The sequence below is a fragment of the Lissotriton vulgaris genome, chromosome 4_1, assembly GCF_964263255.1.
Source record: "Lissotriton vulgaris chromosome 4_1, aLisVul1.2, whole genome shotgun sequence".
Classification (NCBI taxonomy): domain Eukaryota; kingdom Metazoa; phylum Chordata; class Amphibia; order Caudata; family Salamandridae; genus Lissotriton; species Lissotriton vulgaris.
The window spans coordinates 2,072,517,929-2,072,543,396 of NC_141691.1; the positions used below are offsets into that span (position 1 = coordinate 2,072,517,929).

General features: G+C 47.3%; 1 protein-coding gene across 1 annotated transcript in view; it reads left to right on the plus strand.

Annotated features, from left to right (window-relative positions):
* The window catches only part of FBXL6 (F-box and leucine rich repeat protein 6), a 169,124-nt gene extending 156,882 nt beyond the window's left edge, over positions 1–12,242 (plus strand). The window contains exon 10 of the mRNA XM_086966505.1: positions 7,586–12,242. Coding sequence (XP_086822631.1) covers positions 7,586–7,775 — 190 coding nt within the window. The 3' untranslated portion in view covers positions 7,776–12,242. The remainder of the gene's footprint in view (positions 1–7,585) is intronic.
* Positions 12,243–25,468: the final 13,226 nt, after the last annotated feature.

A 25,468-nucleotide genomic window follows, 5' to 3' on the forward strand; every position in this document is an offset into this window, starting at 1 on the left:
TTTGATAGCTACCATTCCCTCTATGGGGCCTATACTATTACCAAGGTCTTGAGGTCTGACTACACTGTGCAAACATCCCGTGTCAGCCAAAGCGGTAACTGGTTGTCCATTTACGGAGACGGTACATTTATATGGATGTAGTTTCCTTTCTGGGGGAGAACAGTAGTAGTTACGGGCCATTCCTATTTCCATGGACTCCTCTTTTTGTGGACAGAACCTAGCTATATGCCCCATCCCGCCACATTGGAAACACTGCGGTCCTGTTGTAGGAGGCCGAATAAACGGGATACTAGGCAAAGGGGAACTGGGGGCTAGAGCCAGAGGTTCGAGTTTCTTGGTTAATGGGGGTCTGGATGTTCGATGGGGCGCATGTACCCCTGTTTTCCCCATAGCTTCTTCTCTTCCTTTTTGAAAATCTTGTGCCCTGTTATATGCATTGGCTATCTCTACTGCTGTTTCTAAAGTAAGGTTAGCTTGCTGTCGGACCCAGCGTTGGATGGGTGGATGAAGAGAAGTCAAATATTGCTCAAGGTAAATCTTAGCCATGATTCCATCTTTATCAGTAGTCGCCGGTTTAAGCCAACGATCCGCCATGTCCTTCACCCTGAAGTATAAGGCGCGAGAAGTCTCCTGGGGTCCTTCTGTCATTTGTCTTAGCTTTAATCTATATGTCTCATCATCTATTCCTAATCTTTCCAAAATGATTTTTTTTATCTCTGCATATGGGACCGCCCCTTGTAGGGTGGTTGCCTGGTAGGCCGCTTGCAAATCCCCAGATAGAAGAGGTCCCAGATATTGGCCCCATTTGTCGGCGGGCCATGAGGCTGCAGTCGCCATTCGCTCAAAGTTACTGAAAAAAATCTGGATCATCCCCAGCTACATATCGCTGCAGTACTACAGATGGCAAGGTGGTGGGCCCTCGTTGTTGACTTAGGGCTTCAGTGAGTTTATCCATAGCGGCCCCATGGGTCTGCCCTTGTCCGGTAAGTACCTGTTGTAACTTACTTCGATCTTCCTCTACTACAGTCAAAAATCGTTCCATGACTTTACCCAAGTGTTCTTGGTTTTCAGCCATCTTCGCTAGGGCAGCCTCCATTTTGCCTTCAAATCCCACTTCTGACACCACTTGTGGGAGTGCGGCTTTGATAAACAGGCGTGGAGGCTGCATCAGGGGTTTAACAAAAAATGGTTTATTGATAAGAAGAGGATTGGTAGGTGGATGGAATGAGGGTCCTTGGTGGTCGTCTTCTTTGGAGGACTCCTGTGAGCTGGAGGGGGTTGATATGGGCAATGGTGTTGTCTTGCTTTCTGGTTCCTCTGGACCGGGATGGTTTCCCCGGAGGCTCATAGGAGGAGAAAAAAGAAAACAAAGGAGCCGTCAGAAAAATGGTTCTGTTGCTATTGGGATCAAGTCTGCCTTCACCACACCATGGTGTTCTATTGAGATCGTTGGTGCCCGTATATGTCAAAAGAACAGGCTCAAAACCAAAGAAAACCGAGGGTAGAAGGAGTGGGTAAAGAGGTATTTTACGTGCCTAGGATAGGAAAGGTGCGCAATTCTTAACTGATAGGTTACTTGCTCTCAGTGTTCTTTATCCTAGGGTGGCATATGGAGTTACAGTAGCATTTGAGACCCTCCCCTTCACTATTCCTCCCCTTAGTACTCCCTCCCGCTTCTACCCTCCCCTCCCTTTCTCAGCAACCCCGAGCCTCAAGTACTCACCGGCCCCACTGTAACTCTCCTGAGTCACGGCCGCTCCCCAGCATCCTCCGGACACCACCAGTCCTCGAACCAGCTTTCTTCGCCTTCTTCTGGGTTCCCTGGTGCTCTGGTTTCCGGTAGGTCGGGTCCCGTGTCTTCTCTCTCGGGTCCCGCGTCTTCTCTGCTGCTCTCGGGTCCTGCGTCTTCTCTGCTGCTCTCGGGTCCCGCGTCTTCTCTGCTGCTCTTGGGTCCCGCGTTTTCTCTGCTGCTCTCGGGTCCCACGTCTTCTCTGCTGTTCTCGGGTCCCGCGTCTTCTCTCTCGTCCACACCACCTCGGCCTCTTCTTTCTTCTGCCCGAATACTTTCCGCCACCCCATTCCCAATCCGTTGGTCTCTTATTGGTCCCTGGGTTTCTGTTCCGGTTTGCGTAGGCGGTTCTTCCGGGTTGTGCCTGTCGACGTGCTCCTGTGGAAACAGATGAGAGGAGTATGGACGGTGTCTCAGAGGCAATACCCGCGATGGTGGCCCTCCCCTTGAAGCAGGTTCAGTAAGCGTCCTTCCCCTCGCTGTCTCCTCCTCACAGGGAGGAGGTGGGGACAGCAGGCGTGTCCCCGTCATCTCTGCTGTGCAGTTTGTAGCTTGTGTGTTAGCGATTCACTCTACCGCCAAACGTTGAGAGACATCAGCAAATCCACATTGCAGAGCGCGTGGAAACAAATGACGAGATGTACTGTAACAGTGTGCTGATGGAGTCTACGGAGAGGCATGGTGAGCGTCCAGCTACTGTCCCTCCAAACACTTCTGAACTCATCGCCAACATTTCACTTTTTGAATCAAGCGAGTACCAGTGCTGCTGCTGATAGCACTTTTTGCAGCTACAGTTAGTAATATCACTACTACTCCTGCTGTTTTCAATATTACGCCTCCTACTACTTCGAATACTACTTGTACTATTCATATTAGTACTGCTGCTATCCATAATATTACTACTACTACTGCCTTTTCTGAAATTACTCCTGCTTCTAGTACTACTGCTACTATGTATAATACTACTGCTGCTATTAGTAGCACTCCTGCTATTTTCAGTGTTACGCCTCGTACTACTTCAAATCGTGCTTGCCCTATTCATAATACTACCGCTACCACTCCAGAATGTACTGCTACTCTTACAGTTCCTGCTACTCTCATCACTCCTACAGCTCCTAAAAATCCTACTATTTCTACTAGTAGTCTTACTACCCTTGCCACTATCCTTTTTAATTAATTTATTGATTTTAAATACAAAATAACATTACAATTCATTAACTTCTCCCATTACCCGCTCCTACCCCCCAAACAAGGAGAGAGATTTGAGTCACACTTTGTGCAAATAAATATAAATCCACGTATAACATTGGATCCCTTAAACAGCATCATTGGTACTATTGCCACAAATTACAGCAGATCAGCATCACAGACATGTCTAAAGAGTATTAATCAACTGTCCCCTCCACATCTTGTCATACCACTATCCTTACTAATACCACTGCTCATAATACAACTCCTCCTCATCCTCTTCCTACTATTAGTTTAATCTGGTGTAGAGAGCACGCTTGAAGAAATGTCCAGCCGCGTCCAGCAGTGCGCGCCACCGTAGGGAGAATAGATGGGATTATTGGATGGTTTCTGGAACTGGTGTAGAACTCTGGTCTTTCCTGGCTGGTTCATGTGAGACTGCTCCACTGCTTGGGGTTTAGACCGGAAAGGCTGACTTTCCTACCCCTTTGAAGTTCTTTGATGAAGGAACTCGAGGGGTCTAGCGCAGAGATCTGAGGGGTGTATTAAGCGCTACTCTGCCTTTCATAAAGACCACACAGTGAACGGCTCTGTGCGCTGCAATGCACCTGGCCTTTGATTCAGGGGTGAATCATTGAAGGTCTACAGGTGCATCCCCCCCCACTTCAGCAGTTTAAGCAGGAGGTGGGTATCATTGGACAGTTGTGTGTGATATGAAACATTTGTGTGTTTAACGCTCCTTTGACTTTTGTCAAAGACTTTGGTCTGCAAAGGTTGTAAATAGATCTCTTGCAGTGAAAGGAAATAAGGGAGGGAGGGTTGGAGAGAAGGAGAGATGGTGATAAACGTGGAGAGTGGAGGTATGAATGTGGAGATGGATGGAGAGGAGGATGGAGGGATGGATGTAGATCAAGATAGAGAGAAGGAATATGAGGAGAAGGATGGATGAAGGGAGAGGGAGGTGACTGGGTGGGTAGAGGGTAGATGATGGATAATTTGAGAAAATAATGAATTGATGTAGAGAAAAAAGTGATTCTTGAAAGGAAAGAAGGCATGTAATATGGATGAAAATGAAGGGGGAAAAGAGAAGGATAGAGAAAAGGTGTGAATGGATAGAAGGAAAAGGACAAAAAACTGAAAGAAGGATGGCAAGCAGGAAGAAAATGCCTGATTTTTAGAATTCTGGTGGGAGTACATTTCCAAACAACTTCAGGTTTGTTTACCTCACTCGTTCACTTAGAGCTATTTGGGACATGATTCAAAAGTGATATACTGGGGTGAAAACTAAACATTTGAAGGGCCTGTGTGTCATTTACGCAGATATTAAAGCAGAAGCAGCGAGACCAGATAAACCAGATACTATTAGTATGAAGACTGACATTTACAACAGGTCTCCAGCCTTACCCCGCTAGGGTACTCGTTTCTTAGTGTTCTGTGTGAAAGGATGCATCTTGGTGTCCTTGTGAAGGCCAGGACGGGGCATGGCCAGGTAAATCTACCACCCTGTGGGGTACCATGGCTTCCAATAGTTAGGGCAGGCAGCAGTCGCATCCTGCTGGACAAGCTTGCGACGAGGAGCCTGTGCACAAGGCTAAATGTGACACTTGGTGGAAGTGGCTGGTCCCCTTAGCAGGGGAGCCACCCTTCAAGGTTTTTATCCTCAGAGTGGTAAACCTGGAAGCTGTAACCCTGGAGGCAGCCTTCCCCCTTTATCTCAATGTAGGGGAGCCCTGGCAAGAGAAGAAAAAAACTGGGAGTGGAGTATGATTTGAACCTAATTCTTTCTAACCATCTCAAGGGCCATCTATGATTGGAGGGTTGATTGAGTGCAATACGCCTGTGCTGACTAGTCTGAGCACACCGAGGATGATTGGGCCTGGATTGAATGTGTAGGAGTGCTGCTTCCAGATGGCCTAATGCTGGATACAGACAAGTTTACAGCAGGTCTGTTTGAGGGGGCAGCTGATGCCGCTCTCTCAATAAACAGGTGCTGTGATTTAACTTCTTGCATTGAGCTGTATCCTATGCCAATAATAGTAAACCCACCCTTAGGTAAGTCACTAGACTCCTGACCTATTGCGTTTGATGAGAAATTATCTGCTGTCATTTACTGATTTACTCTGCTGTTGATGTGAGGGTGTTGTGCATGATTAGCATCATTTTTCTAACTAATTTAGTTTTCCTTTTATTATTATGATATTCTTATAATTGTGCTTGTTTTGAATTTGTGGCACCATGAAGATACTTTGTAAAACAACCCTGGTGCATTTCAGACGATCAGACAAACTAGGATAATTCTTGTGGCATGGCTTGGATTAACTGCACCTTGGTGATGAGTTTCCCCTCTCATTCCTAAGTAAAGAGTTTCTGTAATTCAGACTGGGGGGGGGGGGTGATAGAGGGAGGGAGTCTCTGTAACCGCGGAGTTCTTCTTTTGAGGGGTTGAAGTTAAGGCAGTGTCATTTTTCCAATCTGGTTACCTCTAGTTTATTGTTGGACTAAGTAGGTTGCGTATATCGGGAGAGAAGCTTTGTCATCTGTGTTCCCAAACTGAGATCAAATGTGACTTTAAGATCTCCACCAAGGATTAGAGGCCTCGGTTAGAGTAACTCAAGATGGTAGATGCACTGAACCCTTCAATTCACAGAGAGGAGTGAGGCAAGGTTGCATCCTTGCCCCTCTCCTCTTTACTCTGTATATAAACGCACTTGAGCCGGCGCTTTACACCTTGGGGTCTGACGTCCCGCGTGCAGGAGAGACTAACATTCCGGTCCTCCTGTACGCGGACGACGCAGTCCTCTTGGCACGAACAGGTGTGGCCCTTAATAAGTTATTGGCTTCTTTTGGGGACTTTATGACCTCGTTAGATTTAAAAATAAATACACAAAAATCGCATGTTATGATTATGGGACTCAAGGGCAGGAAAAAGAAACCCATAACTTTTATCTGCACAGGAAAGGAAGTACAAAGGGTTCCTTCCTTTACTTATCTGGGCGTGTTATTCGATGATAAAGGAAACTGGGGTGCCCAACATAAGTCCAAATCAAATGCAGTCACCAGATCTGCTGGAGCCCTTTTGAATTTGCTAAAAAAAATGGGGTCACGTCCAATGAACGCTATTCTTAAGGTTTATAATGCCAAATGTCTAGCAATTGCCATCTATGGAGCCTCTATATGGGGATATACAAACCCAATCTTCATCCAGAGGGCGGAAAATAGATTTTTTAGATCATTACTCTCCGTCCCCCAGTCTACTCCTACTTTTACCATCCATTCAGAGTTAGGTACTGGGTATGTTTCAGACACCATAAAATCTGCCCCTGTCATTTCCTGGCTAAAAACTTGGCTAAATGAGGAAATTTCATTAAATCACAAAATCCTCAAAGACTGCTTGACTATGGATGGAGCCTTAACCCCTTCGATGCTGATGACGAGCTCAGCTCGTCATCACCCACGGGTGGCGTGTGCTGATGACGAGCTGAGCTCGTCATGTAACGCGGTAATTAGAAAATAGCCGCACAGCGCAAAAATCTCCGCAGCAGCGATGCGGTTAAAGATCCCATGGTTGATGTACGTAAAAACAATGTTAACCCAGGTGGGACGCATCGATCTTTTCAACTCCCCTGATGGAATTCAAAAGGAGGATGTCAAGGTGATAAAGACATCATTGATAAACTTCTTTACAGCAGAGCGGGAGGAAATAGAGCTAAAAAAAACAATGGTTAGAAGAAATTTTGCCCTTAAGACTCTCCCAGGCCCAGAACCCTACCTGGTCTTTGTTAATAAACCGTTTCATCGTTTTCTTTTAATTAGATTTCGTTTAAACCTGATACACTTTTTGTTGGGCACCTACTATAGATGGGATACACCTGATAATGCTAAGCCATGTGACTGTGATCAGTTTTGATCTCAGGACACTTAACATTTTATTATGCTCTGTGATCACTACGCTCAAATCAGGAGGAAATATCTTGTTCCAATCCTTCGAGAGGCTGGCTTTTTACAGGTCAGGCCAGCACTCTTATTTCTGCAACTTTTGCACAATGCATGAATCATTTTTCATGTTGCAAATTTTCTAGTAGCAGGAGTCCGTATTAACAAAAGGCGTAGCAAAGGAAACAAAGGACTAACTATAAACTAAATATCTTAATGTTTTCTTAATACATATTCTGATGTTTTAAATGTTTTATATGAAATGTTTTCTTCAGTGTACTGTGATATATAACCTGTGTATATATATTATTCTAAAAATTCAATGTAATCTGATGATTTGATGTATGATACACTATGTAGATATATTATGTAGATATTTTTATCACTGTTTTTTTACTGTGTATTTCCTGATCTGTATTCTGTGCCTTTTTATGATTCTCAAAAATCGAATAAGTGACTGACTGACTGACTGACTGACTTTAAGTCCTTCCTTGATCCAGGTTAGTTTGGCTTGATTTGGTGGGAGACTGGGTCTGGCCCAAAGCCTGGAGCAGCCCTCACTGTAGGTCCTCTTCTTTTCAAATTTGATTCATTGCCCAGTACTAATAGAGGAATAAGTCTATATAAACTTTAGGGTCCTGCTGGCACTGACCTTCTCTCCTCTCTTTTTTCTAGAGAGGTCATCCTTTCCTGTCCACTTCTTACTTATCTCAACCTGACCTCATGCCGCTGCCTTCCACGTGGAATGAAAAGGGCATACAGTGGACAGCCGGACATCCAGCAGTGCCTGCAGAAGCTGTTGTGTGGGGACGAGGAACCGGAAGAGATGCATAAGACCAAAAGAGGTGTCACTAGGACATGCTGAGCCGCTTCTCTGCCAGAGCATGACTTGTAATGGTATAAGGCCTCCTCACCTTTACTGTCGAAGGTGGACAATCTTCTCCTAAACGGCAACCATGCCAACAGTGGAATGAAGACTTCAGCCGCAGGGTACATGACAGCCACAGTGCAAACGTGCATGGTCCAGTCCATCCTGGTGGGCACTCGGAGGGGCAGTGCGACGTGTTCTGCGTACACACGTAAGCATGAGTTGGGGCTCTGAGAAGCAGTTTTTACTCAACCTGTGGAGTACCATCCTCTTGGTGTAAACCCCCTATAAATGCTCAGCCATTGGTACAAGCCACTTCCTGAGTACTGATTGAATGTCTAACAAGCATACCGTTTGCAGGGATACAACTCTCCCACTGTGTCAGACATGTGCCTGTTTACAGTTCAGATTCTCTGGACACATAGAGAGAGAGCTACACAGTTTTTGGGAGCTGTTGATGAAAGTTTTATTGTTTTCCTAGAGATTCTGCATCTGATGTTGGATGTGACACACGTGACTAAGAGATGATCCTTCAGCAACCCGCTGCCATCTAGACCAGAATGTAAACCCGAATAGAATTAAGGACAGCCTAATAGTGTCCATATTCTTCAGCTTGTTTTTTCATAGAAAGGGGCTGGCGAGTCTGTTTCTAAAGCTCCACATCCCTTGATGCTGGAGTGCAGTTGTCACTGATTGGTTGTCTGTGTTGACTTCTCATCTTCCTCAGATCATGCTTTACCAACTTTGCTTTGTTAGTTATAGTCTTAAAGTTTGTAACATTTAAGCTTCTGTTTTATCTACTCCTGTTGGATGCTGCCTCAGCCTTGTGACAGGAAGACCAATATCCGCAGTCCACATCTGGTGTCTGATGCTGCAACGCAACAGGAAGACCCACATTTGAGCCCTAACCTAGAAATAGGAATATCTAATTGGACCTGAGCTGATTCTTTCTCCGCCTTCAAACGGAAATACCCACCTCCAGCACTGGTATATAGTCACGAAGGCCCACCACAGCCTAGTGCCTGGTATGATAATTTTCCAGCCTATCTCAGAACAGTCCACCTCCAAGCTAGTTCTTGATCTCATGCTCTCATCCTAGAGGCAGATGTCCAGCCTCCAGCCTGGAGACAAGAAGTCCTGTCTCCAGGCAAAAGACAGAAAGGTCACCTCTCGCATAGACACAGAAGGCCCCACCTCCAACGTAGTGACAGGAAGGGTCATCTCTGGCCTAGAGACAGGAAGGGTCACCTCTGGCCTACAGACATAGAAAGTCCTACCTCCAACCTAGAGACAGTAAGGGGTACGTCCAACCTAGAGACAGGAAGGGTCATTTGTGGCTTTGAGATAAAAAAAATCCCACCTCCAACCTAAAAACAGGATGGGTCACTTTTGGCCTAGAGACAGGAAGGGTCACCTCTGGCCTAGAGACAGGAAGGGTCACCTCTTGCCTAGAGACAGGAAGGGTCACCTCTGGCCTAGAGACAGGAAGGGTCACCTCTGGCCTAGAGACTGGAAGGGTCATCTCTGGCCTAGAGACTGGAAGTGTCATCTCTGGCCTAGAGACAGGAAGGGTCATCTCCGGCCTAGAGACAGGGAGGGTCACCTCCAACCTAGAGGCAGGAAGGGTCACCTCTGCCCTAGGGATAGGAAGGGTCACCTCCAGACTAGATACATCAAGGGTCACCTCTGCCCTAGAGAGAGGAAGGGTCACCCCTGGCCTGGAGACAGAAAAGGTCATCTCTGGCCTTGAGACAGGGAGTCCCACCTCCAACCTGGAGCTAGGAAGGGTCACCACCAACCTAGAGACAGGAAGGTTCACCTCCAACCTAGAGACAGAAAGGGTCACCCCTGGCCTAGAGACAGGAAGGTTCACCTCCAACCTAGAGACAGGAAGGTTCACCTCCAACCTAGAGACAGGAAGGGTCGCCTCCTGCCTAGAACCAGGAAGGGTCACCTCTGGCCTAGAGACAGGAAGGGTCACCTCTGCCCTAGAGACAGGAAGGGTCACCTCCAACCTAGCGACAGGAAGGTTCACCTCCAACCTAGAGACAGGAAGGTTCACCTCCAACCTAGAGACAGGAAGGGTCACCTCTGCCCTAGAGCCAAGAAGGGTCACCCCTGGCCTGGATACAGAAAGGGTCACCTCTGGCCTAGAGACAGGGAGTCCCACCTCCAACCTGGAGCCAGGAAGGGTCACCTCCAGACTAGAGACAGGAAGGGTCACCTCCAACCTAGAGACAGGAAGGTTCACCTCCAACCTAGAGACAGGAAGGGTCACCTCCAACCTAGAGACAGGAAGGGTCACCTCCAACCTAGAGACAGGAAGGTTCACCTCCAACCTAGAGACAGGAAGGGTCACCTCCAACCTAGAGACAGGAAGGGTCACCCCTGGCCTGGAGACAGAAAGGGTCACCTCTGGCCTAGAGACAGGGAGTCCCACCTCCAACCTGTAGACAGAAAGGGTCCCCTCCAGACTAGAGACAGGAAGGGTCGCCTCCAACCTAGAGACAGGAAGGTTCACCTCCAACCTAGAGACAGGAAGGGTCACATCCTACCTAGAGACAGGAAGGGTCACCACTGGCCTAGAGACAGGAAGGGTCACCCCTGGCCTAGAGACAGAAAGGGTCACCTCTGGCCTTGAGACAGGAAGGGTCACCTCTAACCTAGAGACAGGGAAGAGTCACATCTGGCCTAGAGACAGAAAGGGTCACCTCTGGCCTAGAGACAGGAAGGGTCACCTCTGCCCTAGAGCCAAGAAGGGTCACCCCTGGCCTGGATACAGAAAGGGTCACCTCTGGCCTAGAGACAGGGAGTCCCACCTCCAACCTGTAGACAGGAAGGGTCACCTCCAGACTAGAGACAGGAAGGGTCACCTCCAACCTAGAGTCAGGAAGGGTCACCTCCAACCTAGAGACAGGAAGGGTCACCTCCAACCTAGAGACAGAAAGGGTCACCTCCAGCCTAGAGACAGGAAATGTCACCTCCAACCTAGAGACAGTAAGGGTCACCTCTGGCCTAGAAACAGAGAGCCCCACCTCCAACCTGGAGACAGGAAGGGTCACCTCTGGCCTAGAGACAGGAAGGGTCGCCTCTGGCCTCGAGACAGGAAGAGTCACCTCCAACCTAGAGATAGGAAGGGTCACCTCTGCCCTAGAGACAGGAAGGGTCACCCCTGGCCTGGATACAGAAAGGGTCACCTCTGGCCTAGAGATAGGAAGAGTCACCTCCAACCTAGAGACAGAAAGGGTCGCCTCTGGCCTAGAGACAGAAAGGGTCCGCTCTGGCCTTGAGACAGGGAGTCCCACCTCCAACCTGGAGACAGGAAGGGTCACCTCCAGACTAGAGACAGGAAGGATCACCTCTGACCTAGAGATAGAAAGTCCCACCTCCAACCTATTGACAGTAAGGGCTAAGCCCAACCTGGAGACAGGAAGGGGTACCTCCAACCTACAGACAGGAAGGGTCATTTTTGGCACAGAGACAAAGTTCCACTTCTGACCTAGAATCAGGAAGAGTCCCCTCTGGCCTAGAGACAGAAAGGGTCACCTCTGGACTAGAGACAGGAGTCCTGTCTTTATCCCTGGGTTTGCATTCGAGCCACCTCTACCTTTAGTCTAGAAGTGCCATCTGTGTCCTAGAGACAGGAAGGGTCACCACTGGTCTAGAGGCAGGGAGGGTCACCACTGGCCTAGAGACAGGCTGTCTCACCTCCAGCCTAGAGATGGAACGTGCCGCCTCTGGCCTAGAAACAGGCAGCCTCACCTCCAGCCTAGAGATGGAAGTACCACCTCTGGCCTAGAGACAGGAAGTGCTGCCTCTGGCCTAGAGACAGGGTGGATGCCTCTGGCCTACGGACAGGGGGATGCCTCTGGCCTAGGGACAGGGGGTCTGCCTCTGGCCTAGAGACAGGCAGTCCCACCTCCAGCCTAGAGACTCGACCTAGAGTCTAGAAATGCCACCTGTATCCTAGAGATAGTAGTTCACCGGTTCCTGTGCTATGCTCGCTTCACTAGTCCGTGTCCTTGTTCCTCCGTAGATACAAGCTGCTGTCTAAAGCTTTGTTGCAGCTCTCTGGCCCCAATCTTGCTCTATAAGAAACTCTTTTCAATGGCCCTGTGTCATCTTACACACAAGCACCCTGCAGTAGGGCCGCCCAGCTCTGGGGCCCTTAAGGATCTTCAGTACATTCCCATGTTAACGCAGCCCATGTAAATGTGTTACTTTTCAAATCATTGTATATAAATGGATCTTATGTGGATATCTTCAAAATGTTCCATGGATTGAGCCCTCCTGGACCTTTCTTGGACATCCATGTGATACCAGGTGACTCATTTAACATATGCCAATTTTCTCTCTTCCTTTGTTCCTTACATTGTATATATTTAGTTTTTTTCAGAATATTTTGTCATTCATGTTTGTTTTAATTGAATTTTTTGATTTTAATAAAATTGTTTTTTAATACAACTGTGCCCTCTTTGTTATAAAGCATTGTTTGGACATTTGCCTGTGCTTTGTTCCTTCGGATCCGTGTCTGGTGTGAGTTCTGTTTTCAGGGGCCTGTGTGGCTGCTTCAAACCCCTGCATCAGCTCCACTCACTGAAGACAAGCGATTCCTCATTGTAATGAAGATTACACTTTAGTAATCTGTACATGAATCCAAGAAGTAACACATTAGATTCCTTGCAAGACCCACTTAGCGTTTCATACTTCCAGGGTAGAAGATATGATTGCTGGAGTATGACGGGTTGTTTCTGGTGTTTGCAGATCTGTGGTGTTTCATAACTGGGCAGCTGGCATTTTGTGGAGAGGCAGGATGACTCAGTAAGTTATACGCTCACTTATGGCATCTGCTGTGACCTACTGTCAGAGGTTTATTGGCTTGCTTTCATTTCTGTTCAGGGAGGACCTGGCTTGGCAGTTCGGGCTGGACTCTTCCCATTGTACCAGGGTCACATCTGGTTGCCCATGTGGTGGGTCCAGTATGAAATGGCAGTGGGGCAAAGTGAGTACAATAGGTCGAGTGTTAGACTTTTACATCAGGCCATGGTCTCCTCAGTCTTAAATCCATCCAGGTTGATAATTGGATTACCATTAAATCGAATATTATTAATTAATGTCCACCGCTGCATCCACTTCTCCTTCGAGAAAATCACCATACACAAGCACCAACAAAGAGTCCCCAACGCAGCTGGAGCAAGGTCACCGAAGACCAGCTAATCACCACCCTTGCCTGAGACCCACCTACCACCCACACCGACACCGACACAGCCGCCCGCAACCTCAGGCAATGGATCGACGACTGCGCCAACACCCTCACCCCGATCAAGAAACCTTCAAACAGACGCACCAACAGAAGGGGATGAAAACAATGGTCCGTGACCAATTTAACATGAATTCGATTCGATTATACAAAGTCTGTGTTGTGTAAAACACTACAACACTGATACTCAATATCCCAATGAAATTCCTCTTGCAGGCACTCAGTATCCCAATGAAATTCCTCTTGCATGCACTCAATAGCTGATCATGAATACATGTATAGAGGCCACACAGAAATTAGCGCCAACAAGATCAAATTAATTTTAAACATATACATTTATTTAAATGTCGGACAAGCAGTAGGTACAGGTCTTAAAAGGAGGAGACCTGTACCTACTGCTTGTCCGACATTTCTTTGGAAATTGCATTGATTGCATATTGAAAAAATGGACAGATTACATGTAAATGAAAATTACATATTGGACAGGTTTTTATTGTCTGGTTTGATTAGCAGTAACTCCAGAATCATCGAACTTTTGTCTATCCTTATTCCTGTGATTTACCCTGTCACCACCCACCACTACCATAACCCTCCCCCTTTTCTTCTCTTGCGCGCAACCTACATTTCAAGAAAAAACTCGTTATTGTGACTACCAAATAAATGTGCATTTTTAAAATTAATTTGATCTTGTTGGCGCTAATTTCTGTGTGGCCTCTAAACATGTATTCATGATCAGCTATTGAGTGCATGCAAGAGGAATTTCATTGGGATATTGAGTATAAGTGTTGTAGTGTTCTACACAACACAGACTGTGTATAATCGAATTGAATTCATGTTAAATTGGTCACAGACCATTGTTTTCATTCCCGTACTTGCACCCAGGTCCGTCTTGACTTTTTGGGTTACCCCATTATCTATAATGGGCACCGTCAGAAGGGCCATCTGGTTCACCGCCGACCTCCAGGCATCCAAGCAGACCTGCCGAAGAATAGAGAAGAGATGGCACCACGAGCAAACACCGGACAACTATGCAGCCCTCAAGAACGCCAGCCGCAGACACCACCAACTCATTCGAACCGCAAAAAAGACCTCCTTCAAGGAAAGCATCGACAACAAAGCACATAACAGCAAAGAGCTCTTCAACATCGTGAAGGAACTCGCCAATCCCAGCTCCAGCTCCAACAACATCCCGCTGTCATGACCACTGCGACTCTCTAGCCACCTTCTTCTACCGCAAGATCATAGACATCCACAACCGCTTCAACATCCAGACAGCCGCTGACACCAGGGCCGGCTCTAGGCTCATGGTGGCCCTGTGCAGGGAGCCTAGGTGGGGGCCCCGGAAGAGGGGGTCCGGACGGGGCGGAGCTCAGGAAGGTGTTTTAATAATACGTCCAGAAAAGTCGTTAGATGATTGACCAGTACCTGCGGCTGCTCCTACTACCCTTCCGATTTCGTCTCAGAACGATACAATTTAGGAGGAGGAGGGCATTGTGACACACGACATGAGGGACTGGGCACATCTGTGACCTGCATGGTGCATGCTTCACTTTGCAGCTGGGATATCACATTTAACTCTGTCTCTTTATACTTTGTATGAGTGACTGAGGCCGGCCTGTAACTAGACTGCACACAGATCTCGCCAGTCGCCAGCAAGTGTATTCACCACCAAAGTTATCTTACAGCTACAATGCTTTGGAATTTGTTGGGTAAACAAAGATCTAGGTGTCTACAGTCTAATCCCCTGCAATAAACTATTTTAAAGTGAAGCCTGCTCGAGAGAAAACACAGTATAATTAGAGGAGGTATAATACAGCAATATATGGTAGACACACGAGCACAAGAACAAACGTTACGTTCGTAGGCAAAGGCAATGGTGGCACTTGTGCAAGTATCAAAGCAAACAAAATGCCATTACCACGCAGTCCCCGGCAACACTCACTCGAAAGATCTGCCAAGGTGCCCTTTTTGTCAACTGGAGAGCATCATTATATTCCCACCCAGCCAGGTAGATTTGTCCACACACGCCCACTGCATTAATCTGAAGAGAATCAAGTGCACAAAATCTGATAGTCTTCAGAGCATCACCCCCATTGGACACACCATGCCATGCAAGGCGTAGATGGCAAGGGGTCATCTCTGAGGGGGGGACTCTCTATGCAGGCAGTAGAAGGCAAGGCGTCTTCTTTTCTGGGAAGTGCTGTGCCAAGAGTAGAAGGCAGACAAAGGTCATCTCTGTGAATAAGGCATATGCGTGGTTACGGCAAGAGTGGTTCGGCTAGTGGGGAAAAGGCAGGTGTGGCTCAGGTGTGTTGGTTATTAAGGCCGTTTCCCATTGTTACCATATCAAAGCAGCAAAGCTCTTTTTTTTTCTTGTTTGCGGTCAGAATTTTGGCTATTTTTGAATTTATTCTTTGCATTTTCAGTTCTGTATTTTTTTTTTCCTTTTATAGGTGCAAGACTGCAATGCTCAGAATGCAGAGTAATAAACTGGTCTGGATGAAATACTTGTGTCTCTTGTGGCACTATTTGTGATCTCTTTAGCTCAACGTTGGCCTGTTCATGGAGTTAATCCGAGCAAGGTTGCTTTGTCATTAGCAGCATAAGGATTCAGGTGCAGTATGTGATGAAAAGGAAGCACCTATAATCTAGAAACTAGAATCTAGGACTGAAGTCTGATTGCATTACTGCCGACCCATTCAGAGTATCCAGGTAACTAGCATAGCAGAGATGCAGACATTTGAAATCGCTAGATTGTTTTGATGGACAGCATATTCCCAGAGTGCAAACGGGCATCATTCCCTGGATGCCCACAAGATTCAAATAATTATTACATTGTGTCAGGGAGATTGTTTTCAAGGGGGTGTCAGAGATGTGTGGCAATAATATATACACAGCAAATGCAATATTGCAATTTGAAGAGATGACCTCCCCTCCCTAGTAGTGAGCATCTAATGCTAACCTCTCCCAAATCTGCACGACTTTTACAGGTTTTCTTCGAGCATTCCAATGGCAGTATATATGGCAGGAAGGAAAAACAGATTAGCAGATGAATAGCTTAGTAATGAGAAGAACAAAAAACAGGACCTTGAAAAACATACAAGAACTACATTTTTAGGTTGAGCATTCGAGATATACTTTATACTTATGGCTCTGAGATCGGCCCTCTTGTCTGCGTGACGCTGCTCAACAGTGCCTGTAAATAATATTCACACTCACAGTCATCACAGATTGAAATTAATCTATATACCTGTGCAACCAGGTCCGCTGTCCGCTGAGAGTGACTCTCACCGCAGAGGCGTCAGTAGGGTTGGTGTCACCCAGTGCAGTAACTCATGGTGTCACCCATGCGGTCCGCATCCATCAGTTGCTGAAGAGGAAAAACGCATTGATGCTGCTTAACTGCGTCGATACCAAATGGAACAAACATTGTCCTTGTTTGACAGCCACACTATGTTTTAAATCTCTTAAGCTAAGGTTCACGAGAATGTGAGGACGGGTAAGCGAACTAAGGCATGGAGATTCTTCGTTTCCAAAGTTTAACCGGGGAACTTTGCCTTGTTCTGATTTTGCTTGGCATTCTGACACTTAGTTATAATGGACTAAATGGAACTAGAAGTCTCAGAATGTAAAGCCAAAACTTGGACTGGTTTGGTACTCCAAGTGGGCCTGATAAATCTCTGATCCAGATCTCTGAGCTGGACCCATGCTGGGCTCAGAGGGGTGGCATATATTAAAATTGTTTTTATGTAGCGCATACTATGTGAAGAATTGTGACATTGATGTGGAGTTTGACAGGAAGCTGGTCAGACCGTCTTTTTTCAATTGGCCATGTTTATTCTTTGCATCCTGGAAATTGTAGTCCTGAATTTAAAATGGGATAAATAGGTAAAAATCCTAACATGAAAATCAGGAAAAGATATATTGGATGAACTACTCAAGCAAGCAGATGTGAAACTTGAGGACCCAGGAAGTGATATGAGTAGGGAACTGCGTATTTTATTGTACTTGGGATAGCTAAAAAGATTAATTAATGTGACCTTGTGCGCTGTAACTGGTGCTCGTGTAAAGTGCTCCAATACGTTCGAGATTACTTCACGCTACATAAAAGTGCAAAAAAAATGATTATATCCCTGGCGCAAACCCCCATCAAACTCTTGAGAGAAATGGGGGCTTTCTAGCAGTGACTGTTGGAGGACAAGCCAACACAGGGAACAACATTAAAGCCTCAACAAGACTCGAACGTTCCCCAGGCCTAGGTATATGCTTTGCATTCTGGGAACTGAAGTCTCATTTAGTACATTTTAATCGGAAAAATTGCAAATCCAATAAACAAAGAAATAAAACCTGGACTGGAGAGTCACTGTCTCACGCCGTTGGTTTTTGGTCGATGAGATAAAATAAAATAAGAAAAGCGGACATTTCGCTTTAATGGTTTTTTCACACAGTGTTTGCTGCTCATAAGATTCTGTCCTGCCAGCCTTCTAACTAAATAGCAAAAAGTCGTCATCCCCGTTCAGATGCTTTCTAAGACGAACAAAGCGGCACTGCAAACAAAGGGCAGCCCCAGCCACAAGGCGTCTCCTGTCAAGCCCCTTAAACCCTCCTGTTCTCTTCGCGTTAAACAGCTTTCAGCGGGAACACAGACAGGGGCTCACTTTGTTTCAGTCAAGTTGGGATGCAGCAGGGGCTCTCTTGCCCGGATTATTTGCACCACGCCTCAGCTATTAGCACCTCAGGGCTCCGCAGCCCCGTTTCTAATTTTTGCCGGTCGGTGTCACCCCAACGGATGGTGTCTATAAATTATATTATATATTATAAATTAATGTTTATTTTCACCCAGGACGACGCACGCAGACGCACTCTCCATGGCGCCGGGACTCGTGACCACCGTGACGCGTCACAGCGAGCAGCAGGTGCAGTTGTGCACTGCGCACAGCGCGCGGGGGCTGTCCCAGGGCCGTCACGTTATTGGTAGTAGGCTAAGATTGACGGCCCTGGGACCCAAACTGCTGGCTGGCTGGGCGGCAACTTGGGCAAGTTAGTGAAACTAACAACAACAACGCTGCCATTGCTAATTAATAGCCGGAGGCCGCCAAATCCTGCCAGGGGGTCTCCACTGCCACTTCCGATCCGATCCGATCCTCGTCCGTCGTGGTGGCGGCCCCTGGGGTTTGGCGGCCCTGTGCAGGTGCACACTTTGCACATGCCTAGGGCCGGCCCTGCTGACACCCTAGACTCACCGCCCCATAGCCACACCGGCCTCCTGATCTGCTGGAACCACATCAATGACAAAGAGACCATCAGAACCTTAAACATCCTCCACTCCGGATCACAATCAGAACCCTGCCCCCACCACATCTTCAACAAAGCGAGCTCCATCATCGCACCCCAACTCTGAAAGATCTTCAACAGCTCTTTCGAATCTGCCACCTTCCCGGAAAGCTGGAAACATAGAGAGATCAACGCCCTACTCAAGAAGCCCAAGGCAGACCCAAAGTAGCTCAAGAACTTCTGGCCATTTCCCTGCTCCCGTTCCCGGCAAAAGTCATCAAGAAGATCGTCAACAGACAACTGACCCGCTTCCTCGAAGAGAACAACACCCTGGACTCGTCCCAATTCGGATTCCTCAGCAACCACAGCACCAAAACTGCCCTCATCGCCACCACCGACGACATCAGGACCCTGCTGGACAACTTCAAAACCGCGGCCCTCATCCTCCTAGACCTCTCAGCTGGCTTCGACACCGTCTGCCACCACACCCTACGCACACGCCTCTACAACGCAGGGATCCGCGACAAAGCCCTGGAATGGATCACCTCCTTCCTCACTGACCGAACCCAGAGAGTCCGCCTTCCTCCATTCCGATCCGAAGCCACCAAGATCATCTGCGGTGTACCCCAAGGATCATCCCTCAGCCCGACCCTCTTCAACTCTACATGACACTGCTTGCCTACATTGTCCGATCACACAACCTCAACATCATCTCATACGCCGATGACACCCAGCTGATCCTCTCCCTCACCAAAGACCCTGCCACCGCCAAAACCAACTTCCATGATGGAATGAAGGCCGTTACCGAATGGATGAAGAACAGTCGCCTCAAACTGAACTCGGACCGGATGGAGGTCCTCATCCTCGGCTCCACTTCCTCCGCAAAGTACAAATAATAAATAAATTGAGCAGAAGCACTGACACGAGAAGCGAGGGGCCTTGAACTCTTTGTAGGTGTTAGAATTGGGGGTCTCTGGTTGGCACAGGTATGCACTTGTGACAAACAGGGACCCTCTCCTCTAGTCAGGGTAAAAGGACTTACTCCTAGAAATAACCCCTGCTCACCCTCTAGGGGCCGTGGCGCGAGCAGACAAGGCTAATCCCCAGAGCACATACGGTTAAGCATTTGTCATAACACACACAGTAAACTATTAACCCACTACACAGGGACACAAGACTGTTGTTCTGTAAAAATATATTCTTCATATAAAAACTCTCAAGCAGGTTTTGATTACAGGCTTAGTACTTAAAACGGTTCCAGTTACTTTTAAAATGATGCCACAATGTTCAAAAGCAAGATGTAGGCCTTAGTTCCAAATTTCGGGCCTGGAAGGTGTTAAATACTTCTAAACCCGGCTTCCCTGTATTTCAGGCACTGTTACTATTGTTATTGCGCTATTTGTTTAAGGTTTGGGCAATCCGTAGCGCTCCTGTGTGCTTCGGACGGTAAACTAATGAAAGGCCCCACTAACTCCCTTGCGTTAGACGCGTACGACGCAGCCGATGCCAGCAAGGGGTACGAGTCATATTACACTGGTGCGACTTGTACCTCGGTATCCAGACACAAGCGAATTAGAAGCGGGACCCAGCGCACAGTTCGAGGCGTACCAGGGTCCTCAGTACATACAGGCTGTCCGAGGCGTTTGTTGGGAGCGAGACTCGTACAGCGCACAGTTCGAGGCGTTGTAGGCACAGTACCTTTTCTTGGGGGTCCGGGGCAGACAAAGCAGGCGTAGAGGTGACATCCCACGTCACGGTGCCTTCGTACTTCGTGGCGAACTACGGCTCGATGACTCAGTAGCTCCCGCTTCTCGGAGGGCGGCGATGCGTTGTGAGGCGGCTCTTGACCTCGGCATCCATCCCGGTCCTGTAGGAGGAGTTATAACGGCGTGATGCGATGTCAGCGGCGAGGCGCTTCCAGCAGGGCGATGCACGGGGAGCGTGTCTTTAGGCGAAGTCCAGCTTTACTTTGTACCCTACGGCTCGGGGACCACAGGGGCACGATGCTCAGACCGGACAGGTCCTTGGTTTGGCGTGGTGAGCTACGGCTCAGTGGCAGAAGTCACGTTCCGTTGGCCGGGGGGGGTTGGCCCAGACTCTTCAGAGTGAGCGATGGTGGCGCACAGCACACTCCGTTTTCCGTGGGCAGCGCTGCAAAGACAAGCAGCACGGTCACCAGTTCTTCCTACACTTTTCAGTAGGGAGAACATATGCACTTTAGCACTGGTCAGCAGTAGTAAAAGTGCCCAGAGTCATTAAACCAACAAAAACAGGTCAGAGAGAATTTTGGAGGAAGGCGAAAAGTTCAGGGATGACCCTGCAGAGAGGGTCAAGTCCAACAATGTCGGGCCCCTGAAAATGAATAAAAAATGTTGGACAGACAAGAACGGGTGTGGGAGGGAGTACAGGCGCAGGAATTGGGAGGGGGGCTGGAAGAAGCTGCGGGCGGGCGGCTTTCGGGGTGCACTGGCAGCCAAACGTGTGTGAGAACGAAAGAGGACAAATATTGGATGTTTACATCTGTGAAATGTGTGGAGTGGTGCAAAGGCTGATGGACAGCTCTGTAAGCTAATGTTTAAAGCCAGCGGAGCACAGTAGCCAAAGGCGAAAACGGGCTGTCCAAAAGCTTCTTTCTGTGTATCCATATGTGTATGTTGTGTGGTGACATTAGCTCTCAGCAGTGCTTTAAGTGGGCTGAAAAAAACTGGGGGTCTCTCAAAGGGGCGTGGCCAATGTGATTAAAGGTGTGGCTTAATAACACATAAGCTAAAAATCTGTGCTTAGTATAGTGTGCCGCCCGACTTGTATTTTGCTGTTTCTCTCATTGCATCCAGATATATGATACAACAAGTAACACCATACCTACAACAAGGCAGGACTATTGGCTTTGTCAATGGTTGTTTGTTGCATAAGATAAATAAGCAGCAACAATAGCTTGGTGTATATAATATTGAAAAAGCTCCCACTTAAAGCCCTGGTAACACCACAATATTGTTGCTGTTCCTGAGTTTCAAAAAATGAAGGGACATTCATGTGCCTGCTGTCACTGCAGTCCGGAAAAAAACGGACCGCCTGTGCCAGGGCACAAAACAGAGCCCGATGAAGACCCGTTTCCAGCCCTTCTTTGGCAAACTGCTGGTGCTCATACTCGGTGAGACCCGGCCCACTTAAAGCCCTGGTTCTCAGTACACAGTAAAAGCTGTCAGTAGAGAGACCCAAAAAACGCAACAGCCAGACTCAACACTGGCTCCCGAGGAGCAAAGTAAAGAAATTATGTCATGCACTTAAGATCCACAGGGTGGCGGTGGAGGACAAGAAAAACTCAGCACAGAGTAGGAATTTAACCGGGGCCGAATCTGGAAACAAGCATTGGTCATGAGAAAGAGACTGCAGCACCCTGCATTTAATGAGGAACTTTTCTCACACATGCAACGCACATGGGTAAACTGAACTTACTGAACAACAAACCTATGTCGACAGCACTAAATCCCTTGGTGTCATTCTTGATAAAAGGCTCAATCTACACTCCCACATCAATTCCATTGCAAAGAATGCACGTTACCAACTGCGTCTTCTTGTTTCTTTCCTGAGCAAGACCTAAAAACCTTGGTCCAATCTTTGGTTCTCTCTATATTGGACTATTGCAATTCTCTGCTTGCTGGCCTCCCCAAATCTCACCTTTCCACTCTCAAATCTGTAGTCCATTCAGCAGCTCGTTTTGTCTTTGGGGCCAAAAGAAGTGACCACATCATACCCATACTTTTTTCTCTTCAATGGCTTCCCATCAAAGCAAAATCATTCTACCAGACTGCCTGCATCACCCACAAAGCCGTGCACACTTCCTCCCCTCGATGCCTGGCAAATAAACGTAAAGTCTCTGGAGGCTCCAGGCCGTCTCGTAATGCAGACAAATGACTGCTTGAGCCCCCCCCCACCTTCAAAAGGGAAGGATCGATGGCTCAATCTTTCTCAGGCAATGCGTTTAGATTCTGGAACTCGCTTCCTCTACTACTCTGTACTACCACCTCTACCCGGACCTTCAAAACTGCCCTCAAATCTCTTCTCTTCCAAAGACACTCCAGATCTAATGCATTCCTTTTCATGTCCCTCACGGACGTTCTGACAATGTTGTACATACGTAATCTATGCCTGTACGATCCTAATCCTGTTGTGTTTTTGATTTTTGTGTGACTGCCATCTATTGTTTATTTTACTTTTTCATCTATCTCGTTTGTATCTCTAGCGTGTAAGTATGTAAATTTCCTCATGTAACGTACTTGGTTCTATTGTGAAGTGCTCTGACACCGTTGGGTGCAGTCTGCGCTATATAAAAATGCATTAAATAAATAATTGGGTACCACGCTATTCACACCCCACTGATGCACCGTCCTCGTGCGCACACATTTCAACATGCACGCACACAGACACATTGCTCACCCTACAGTCACATGGTCATAAGTCTCAGCATGCAGTTACACAGCCACGCCACACATCCTGCTAGCGCTGAGGTACACCTTTGGGTATAATTTGTTGCGCTTTATAAATGGATATAACATAATTGACATGATATACTGCTCAGCCGTTGTTCTTACGCCACTCGTCACGCACTAATGCAGGCACCACTCTCACCCTGCAATGATACAGGTGCACGCCAGCGCTCACAGGCATCCCCCCTCTCACATGCGCAGACCGCTCACCCTGCATTCACACACCACTTGTCCTGCACTCATGCAGACACCTTCTTACTGTGTGACTCGTACAGGTGCATGCCTAATTCACAAACATACCCTTCCCTCACAAGCATACCCCACACTCACATGGGCAGACCACTCACCCTGCATTCACACACCACTCTGCTTGCACTCACGCAAGTACAAGTGCAGGAGGTGTCACAGGTACAGTACCAGTACAGGAGATGCCACTGGGGAACAGTACCAGTACAGGAGGTGTCACAGAGGTACAGTACCATTACAGGAGATTAAGTCAAAAGGGAAATCCCTGGAGTCAACTAATTAACCTCACAAACCCGTGTAGACAAGCAATAACAGAAACACGTGGAAGAACCTATAGTCCACTGTATTTCAGGGAATATATAATAATTTCCACAAAGAAATAAAATCGTTCACAATCTAATTTTATTAAAACCATATATCTAAGCAATAAAATACAAGACAATTTAAAATCAAAGAAATGTTCCTTGAAAAGATCATAAACACTTGAGACCAATACTTTTCAGACACAATTAAAAAATACACAAAACCAATAGAGACATGTGTATAACGTTTCAGCAGTTAATGGACAATAAACATAAAACAAACAATATACCATAACAAACCCCTCGTATTACTGTGGCTCCTGGATGTCTCTGCCACTATGTATGAATAGATCCACAGGCCTAAATTATTTTAGCTTTTGTAAACATTAGTAATAATATTGAATGTCCATCTAGTGTTTACCAGGCCCTGATTGGATTCTTTATATCAGAAAAAATGCGTCGACGAGTTTCGGTGCATTACATTTGATTCTGTGGCACCTTCTTCAGGACTTCTTTTGTTGGGGTTTCAAGAAGTGGTTAATTGCACCTTGTCCCCACTATCTGTGGAAGACGATTCAGCATGGGATCTGCGTAGCGTTGCACTTGGATTCTGCAATCTTTTGTGGCTACGTCCTCTCTCCTAACACAGGAGCTCCTTGCCTTGGGGTGTCTTTCTTTCGTCCTTTCGAACTACTGCGCAATATTTGGTTGTGTATCTTGTAGCATATCAAAACTTTCCTGGAACGGGCATAGGGTAACTCGATTCCTCCCCAGAACTGGATATGTTATTCGTCTCGACGGAGCCGCGTCTCTGGATGTAGGTTTATTGGTTCCACAACCAGCCGACACGTGTTTCGTCGCGTGGGAACAAAATCACTGCGACTCCTCAGGGCTTATGACACGACCTAAAATCCTATTGGTCTGAAGTGATGTGTCTACACAGTCTATTAGCGTATGAACTTGGTAGTCCTACACGTCCCAGCCGGGTACGTGTACCATTGGGAAGGAGAAAAAAACGCTTTTAGCGTCTAGGGAGGTTCCAGGTGTGGTGGTACCTTCCGTAAATATGAGTGACAACCGAAGTGGGATTAATTATATCTTCTAGTAGTGGTCTCCCAACGAGAATCTCAGTTCATGAACAAACGGGTTGAGAATGTTCGATCGGCCGTGCTTAATGAGTGTGCTCATCAAGCCTCTAACCGGGAGGGGATACACCTACAGGCTCCGGTTCACGCGAGTACGTCGTAAATCCGGAAGTGTTGTAAACACAGTATCCCTCCTCCTTTGGTTCCTGGTCGCCGTGTTCCAAATACGGACACCAGCGTGGCTGCTGTTTGGATTAATGTTAGTGGGGTAAAGCAGAGTGGCGTGGAGTGGAGTGCCGTAAAGTGGAGTAGAGTGGAGAGTTATGGAGTAGTGTAGAGTGGTGTAGAGTTGAGTGGCGTGGAATGGAACATCATGGACTGGTGTGGAGTGTTGTGGCATGCCGTGGAGGGCTAGAGTGTCATATAGTGGAAGGGCATAAAGTAGAGTAGAAGTGAGTGGCATAGAGTGTTGTAGCATAGAGTGGAGTCGATTGTCGTAGAGTAGAGTGGCGTAGAGTGCAGTGGCGTAGGAGAGTGGAATGGTATATGGTGAAGTAGTGTTTTGTATAATGGTGTGGCTGTGCCTAGACTTAGAGGTGCTTAAATATTTGAAAAGAGACACGAGTAACATAATGGGTTGACTATGAAAGTGACAACCAAGGTGGCAAGCAGCGACCCCCCTTCTTACTAAACTGCACTGGCTTCCGATCACACAACGCTGTGCCTTCAAGGCAGGCTGTATGATTTTTAAATCACTGCATGGCAAAAGCCCCAAGTTCATTAATCAACTAATCACCAGATATGTTCCCCCCCGCAACCTTCGCTCACTCCATCTGGGCCTTCTTCAGATCCCCCCGTTCAAGCTCAAACGCTCTGGTGGACGTAGGTTTGCAGCACTTGCCCCCCGCCTATGGAATACCTTGCCACTAGAAATTCGGCTCTGTCAAAATCTTCTACCTTTTCGGAAAGCACTGAAGACTTGGCTTTTCAGACAAGCCTTTTAAATCCTATTTTTTTACCTCTGTTGTGTTACTGT